Here is a 7,479-nt window from a genome sequence, read left to right on the forward strand (position 1 = left end):
GACATTTTTTAACGAATTTTAACATGTAGGCCTAATATTTTAAAAACATGTGGATTTAGGAGGAAATAAAAATACACTTGTTGGTTTATGAGACCCAAAGAGTTGGTTAAAAAATATAAACGCAATCAGAAATATGAAGGTCAAAATTTGTATAATTTTGTGCGATTTGACGTGGAATGACTCATTTGCAGTTTTAAGCACTTTTATTCTAAAGTAGTTAAATGTATAAGATATTAAAATATGTAATAACAAGTGAACCATTTAGCAACAATTACTCAATGAACACAAAACGATTAAAGAAATTAAATATATTAAAAATTTCAACATAAAACATAAAAAAGTTTGGAGTTTACGTCAAAAGAGACTTTTGAACCAAATCAATTGCAGCCTAGAATTTGCCCTTTCCGATTTGATTTATTATTGGGCTACTGCCGATGCCATATTTATGCTGACGACATACAAATATATCTGCATACTCGACCTAACTATATAAATGACGCTACAAAATTAAAGTTAATGATAACTTTAATTCAATATCCTTATGGTCGAAAACGCGCAAGTAAATCGCAGGCTATCTTAATAGAACATCATAGATCGAAGTGTGAGAAACAAAATTTGCCACCGATAAAATTGTACATAATACTACTTATTCCATACAGCTCGACTGTGAAGAACCTTGGCATTTATATGAATTGTCACTGGAATGGAATGAACAAGTGAATCACACTTGTAAAAAATATTTTCTATTATTCACTCTTTAAAGCGACTGAAGCATTTTCGTAAGTATGATCATGTTCCCCGTCTTTCCAAAATCTGTCTTGGCTGTCAGCGTATTCCGAATCTCACCGGACCGGTGGACAACAATGACATCACGCTGCAGCGAAATAGGAACAAAACTGCTGGAAGGATCGATGGCTTTCATGGCGACTGTATAAGTTGTTGTCTGTGCTACCCTAGCAAAATTTTGCGAAATGTCCGTACTGCCATCTCGTTCAAAGAAAAGAGAGCATAAACAATTTATTTCTTGAACCGGTAGTAATAACTGGTCCGTTGACATAAGTCATTAACATATTGGTTTTACGTTGTGCTCATTACAACAATACAGCAGAACTAAAGCAGAACACACCGCCATGACACAACAGTGCACGATGTCATTCGTCTGCTAATTCCCGCCCTATACAAGAACCAATTAGATTCACTGATGGCGGCTGATGGAGACTGCCACCACCTCTGGAAGTTGATGGCACCGGTGAAGCATAAGTGACGCCATCGGTGAATTTCGGAATACCGTGATGCCATCAGATTGCTCAGCGCTGAGATTCGGAATACGCTCTAAGGCTAAGTGACCGACGAGCTTATTTCAAATTCTGAGCACCACTACCCCAATCTATTTGGCTTCTCGTTTTCAAAATTTATCCGCTTATCATCAGCCACGTACCAGGTCTCATCATAACAATTTACTCATTGAACCCTACCACAAGACATCTTTATTTTCTTCATATTATACAGTTTCAGTTGCTAGAAATTGGATCTCGCTTCCGAGTGATGTAAGGGGTTGCTGGACAATAACTTCATTTAGGTCCAAATTACATAAATTATTACTTAACAGATTAATTACTGATTACTATTTATTACTTATAATGAAACTAACATCTGTCCATTCTTATTATTATCGTTAATTTCTCTAAATAGAATACAAAACATCTAATGGCCAAATATCACTACATTAATATTCTCATTACATAAATATATTTTAGATTTATAAATTTTCTCCCTATAACATAGTTCTAGTAAACTTATATTAAATTAATTCTAATCATTTTACTAGCTGTCTCAAATTAATTATAATTGATTGGATTAATTTAGCTCATAAATTAAGTCACTACTTTATCTTATGGATTTATCTAAATTTAAATAAGCGTGTACTAGTCGTTAAAACTTAACTGAAGAATATTGCTGCAGAATCTTTCAAGTGTAGTGTAAATATTCGTAATTTAAATATATATTGTATTGATTACGGCTGCTTGAGAGGAAGAGAAGGCCTTATGACCTTTAACTCTAACAGCGAAAATAAAACATTCTATTGAATAAACATCACGAAGGATGATGGCTTAAGGATGATGGACCTGCAGGGTTATTGTTCGAGAATAGTTTGAAGATTAAGAAACATAATTTTACAGAGGGTATCTTGCAAACTCGTGCCTAATTTTGAAAAATTTATAAACGTTCTCGAAAACTATGCAACAAATGTAGTCACCTGTATGTTGATTGACACAGTAATTTCAACTGTTGTGCAATTTGTAAACGAAATTGTTATAAAAGAATGAACCTTAGCTTTTGTATCATCAACCCACGTAAATATTATAATGATTTTCACTTCTATTACAGGAAAAAGTGGTTGCTGAACTGAAGGACATCTTTGGTGATTCTGAGCGAAACCCGACATCTTATGATCTTCAGAACATGAAATATTTGGAAATGGTGATTAAGGAAACATTACGCCTGTACCCCAGTGTTCCATTATTTGGGCGAGAACTATCAGACAACATGTCCTTTGGTAGGTGTTCATAGATCTGCTTTAGAATCGTGATGTTTAAAGTCCTGTAACATGTTCAAACGGTACAAGTATGTATTACAGGTGACTACATTGTGCCTGCTGGAGCTATTTTATTGGTTTTACCGTTCATGACGATGCGAAGAGCCGATATTTATCCTGATCCTGAGAAATTTGACCCAGATCGTTTCCTGCCAGAGAACTGCGTTGGAAGACATCCGTTCAGCTACATACCTTTCTCTGCTGGCCCCAGAAACTGCATAGGTACGTATTATATATGAAATATGAAATTTGAGGTTTTGAGATCAGCTTATATTATCAGCTGCGTCTCAAGATACATTTCTGACGTTTCGGAAATGCTAATATCTTCCATGATCACGGTCAAGTTGCCTAAGATGTAAAGGATCCGGCATTATGCTGAGTTTATTACAATTTACTCGCCTGTGAAGAAGATATAGAACTCTAAATTCAAAGGATGTGGACACGTTGTTTTTAGAATAAGAGGTAATTTTATTTGTTCCTACAGGGTGAAAAGTAATTAAACTGACAATCTTCGTGAGGTTATATGAGATACCAAAACAAACGGTTTTCTCTAATATCATATTTTCTTCGGGGACTTTACTAAACCGGCAGAGACGTATGTGCTTTTCAGTTCATGACTTACTTACTGACTTTTAAGGAACCCGGAGGTTCATTGCCGCCCTCACATAAGCCCGCCATTGGTCCCTATCCTGAGCAAGATTAATCCAGTCTCTACCATCATATCCCACCTCTCTCAAATCCATTTTAATATTATTCTCCCATCTACGTCTCGGCCTCCCCAAAGGTTTTTTCCCTTCTGGCCTCCCAACTAACACTCCATATGCATTTCTGGATTCGCCCATACGTGCTACATGCCCTGCCCATCTCAAACGTCTGGTTTTAATGTTCCTAATTATGTCAGGTGAAGGATGCAATGCGTGCAGCTCTGCGTTGTGTAACTTTCTCCATTCTCCTGTAACTTCATCCCTCTTAGCCCCAAATATTTTAATAAGAACCTTATTCTCAAAAACCCCCAATCTCTGTACCTCTCTCAAAGTGAGAGTCCAAGTTTCACAGCCATACAGAACAACAGGTAATATAACTGTTTTATAAATTCTAACTTTCAGATTTTTTGACAGCAGACTAGATGACGAAAGCTTCTCAACCGAATAATAACAGGCATTTCTCATATTTATTCTGCCTTTAATTTCCTCCCGAGTGTCATTTATATTTGTTACTGTTGCTCCAAGATATTTGAATTTTTCCACCTCTTCGAAGGATAAATCTCCAACTTTTATAGTTCCATTTCGTACAATATTCTGATCTCGCGACATAATCATATACTTCGTCTTTTCGCGATTTACTTCCAACCCTATCTCTCTACTTTCAGTTCATGACTACTGTACAAATTAACATCGTGTGCGTGACTGCTTGAACAATTTCCAGGAAAGTGGATTGTGGAGACAGATGCGTAATCTTGTTTACGCAACCTCAGTTGAATCAGAAGATGACCTGGTGGCCCGGATATTTGTGCAGCAGGGGAAATAGACGATAATCCTGAATGTTTAATTAAACGAATTAGGCTGCCGTAATATGTGATCAGGGCTACAACTTACGGAGCTACGGAGAAACCTTTCGATTGCACTGTAGAATTCTTAACAGATAACATTTCCCGCGCACAAGAGCCCACTGGTGAGGTTGTCAAGACAAAAGTCGTGGTTACAACACTGTGTTCAAAGTGAAGAAGGCTTTTTGCCAAGACAGTGTTGGTTGCTTGAACCTGGATCTTACAAACTCATAATTTTTACACTAAATTTTGTCCAGCTACCTCATATGATGTTCAACGTCCATTTTCAGCATTCAAAAACATTCTTATAGATAGCAAAATATGACAATAGAAAATCTTAAAAATCTATTAGTTGTATTCTACAACCAAAAGAAGTAAGTTAAACAAAGAAATGAAGCGCACATATTAAATCCTAATGTCAAATAAAGAAAAACATATATAGTATACCTAAAGTTTTATTTTCTTCTTAACAATTGATTTTTCATGTTTTTACATCTGCCCTGTTTCATTCTGCACATTACATCTTTCTGTGCATATACATGCTCGCCCTACAATCGTCATACTGCATCAACCGTGTAAAATAGAAGGTGACATTGCATATTTTGTATCCAACAGGTCAGAAGTTCGCTATGCTGGAGATCAAATGTACGATGTGTCAAGTGCTAAGGAAATTCAAACTCCTGGAAAGCGACTGCAATGAAGAAGTCCACTTTTCAATGGATTTTGTATTGAAAACTTTGAAACCGCTGAAAATAAAACTAACAGACAGAAGTAGCAGTTCTCATTGAACTGTTTTTATAATAGAATGAAACTTTGTACATTCTGAATTTTCCCAGTTCATCGTGCAGTGGTGATAAATGTTACGATTACATGGGAAATACAGTTCTTTTTTTTAGTTTTGTTTGCAAACTGATCAATTTAACAATAAAGAGAGTGAACACAATGTGTTTCCCTGATTATAAACATTTAGGTCCTAGTACTGAAAAACTACGCTAGATACAGGGATGCGGTTTTCAGCAAATGATACTTCAACCTCATAAGTTTTCATGGATTTACCTTAACATGTGCTTTGTTTGTTGCCCGAAGAACGTCAGACCGTAACTCGATTTCATTGTCATGTTTTCGCCAATATCTCAATTTTTCGACTCCCGAATCGGAACATCGTGTTTGTTGACTTTCCTGGAGGTATGAAAGATTGGCATCAGAAAAACGCACTTGCTTAAGGTAATCACTATGTCGTTCAATTTCTTCTAGATTATCCACAGCAAATGCAGCACTTCGGGGACGGTCGTCTGACACGAATTGCACTTTATACGCGTGGAACTGCAGTCGTTTGTGAAAAATTTTAACCATAGATCTCGCATTTTATCTCTGCCTCTGTGCAACGTCACATTTGCGGCTGGGGAGGTGAGACGAGGGAGGGGAGTTGTAATGCTTTCCAATGCGCTGACACCTACAGTAGCGACTTGAAATTTAACGGCCACTGACCGGTAGAGATATAATCCGAGATCTGTACGGCAAGTTCTTTTGAGGGACGAAGAGTCGATTTTATCGAACAGCCTTTAAAGCTGTGCGAAGATCTTCAACAGTTCATCTGTACTTCTAGGCATACCATCTCTCTGTTCTCCAACACTGCCAGTATTTTTAAATTTGATGGTCTCAATTTATGGTGGATTTCGTCCATACTCCTTACAGAAGTGTTGCTGAACCACGAAAAACACTGCGCTTTTCCTGCATAGAAGCGACTGAATTGAATTGAACGACACAATGACCATCTTAAGCAAATTTGTTTTTCTGGGTAGGCAATCTTTCATACCTCCGGAAAAGTCAACAGACAAAATGTTCGGGTTTGGGGGTCGAAAAATTTAGATGGTGGCAAAAACATGGTATTAAATGGGGTTTCGATCTGACGTTCTCCGGGCAACAAGCGGAGCACATGTTGAAGTGCATTCATGAAAGCCGCGTTCCTGTATCTGTATCAGTAATAAAGATACGAGAATGAGGGAAAAACTTTATGTTCACACAATATTACTTCTTATCATGTACCACTAAATGTAAGTAAAATCCTTTTCTAAATGAAGTATCTGGTTCATTTAAATAAAGCACAGACTGTAATGGAACACTGTCGATACTGTGTGCTATGGAGGATTGTAGCTCCACTATACAGGTTGACATTGGCGTACTGTCGTATTCAGTGGCGTAAGCAGAATTTTTTAAGCGGGAGTTATTGTTAAAATTGTTTACAATATTTACCTTATCGGTATTTTATATTGTGTATTATTATTATTATTATTATTATTATTATTATTATTATCATTATTATTATTATTTTGGGGTATATTTGATTAATATTATTATACTATGTTCTAATAGAATATATTCATCAATAGCCTTATAAAATCTTTGAGACGTAATATTTTTTTCACAGTCATCCAATTTTTAACAAATTTTTACTTTTGTTTAATTTTCTATAATAAAAAATGCCTGTGTCATTATTACGCTTATCCAATAATCATATATATTGCATGGGGCAGAAACATGGACATTACGGCGAAGTGAAGAGAAGCGAATAGAAACATTTAAAATGTGGATATGGAGAAGGATGGAGCTTGTGAAATGGACAGACAGAGTAAGAAACGAAGCTGTATTCGAAAGAGTGGATGAAGAAAGAATGATGCTGAAACTGATTAGGGATAAGAAAATAAATTGGCTGGGTCACTGGTTGGGATGCAACTGCCTACTGAAGGATGGGCTGGAAGGAATGGTGAACGGGAGAAGAGTTCGTAGCAGAAGAAATATCAAATGATAGACGACATTAAGATATATGGATCATATGCAAAGACAAAGAGGAAGGCAGAAATTAGGAAAGACTGGAGAATGCTGGGTTTGTAGTGAAAGACCTGCCCTTGGGCAGAACTATGAATGAATGATATATAGCCAACAGATATTTGTATATGATAGGTTTGACACTTTACTTAATAGGAAATTCATTGGAAACAAATATATTGGAATATATGTATATTAAACACAATAATGCTACAGGGAACTCACCAATGAGGTTGAATGAAACTGGCATGATGAATATATTGAAGGAGGAGTTGAAGGACTATGCCTTATGTTGGTGTAGATTTTGCTACTCTAACTGAAAAATTAAAGAGAAAACGATCATGGATAAGGAAATACTCAAATTTAAATATGATTTTTTTAGAGCGGTGTTCAATCCCGGTAACCACCTACCCCACTTGTGTACGCCCCTGATCGTGTTAGTGCACGTGTCGTTCAGTATCCTTGACGTGTGTGGTAAGGGCAAGAGCACGGAAAGTGAAATAAAGTTGCG

At 36.5% G+C, this 7,479-nt stretch overlaps 1 protein-coding gene across 1 annotated transcript in view; it reads left to right on the top strand.

Moving 5' to 3' along the window:
* LOC138695212 (cytochrome P450 4C1-like) overlaps positions 1 to 5,860 on the top strand; it is a 53,904-nt gene extending 48,044 nt beyond the window's left edge. Inside the window, exons 10-12 of the mRNA XM_069819671.1 lie at positions 2,389 to 2,557; positions 2,639 to 2,818; positions 4,758 to 5,860. Of these exons, the coding sequence (XP_069675772.1) occupies positions 2,389 to 2,557; positions 2,639 to 2,818; positions 4,758 to 4,930 (522 nt within the window). The 3' untranslated portion in view covers positions 4,931 to 5,860. The remainder of the gene's footprint in view (positions 1 to 2,388; positions 2,558 to 2,638; positions 2,819 to 4,757) is intronic.
* The last annotated feature ends 1,619 nt before the right edge of the window (positions 5,861 to 7,479 follow it).

The sequence above is a fragment of the Periplaneta americana genome, chromosome 2 (assembly GCF_040183065.1).
Source record: "Periplaneta americana isolate PAMFEO1 chromosome 2, P.americana_PAMFEO1_priV1, whole genome shotgun sequence".
Lineage (NCBI taxonomy): Eukaryota > Metazoa > Arthropoda > Insecta > Blattodea > Blattidae > Periplaneta > Periplaneta americana.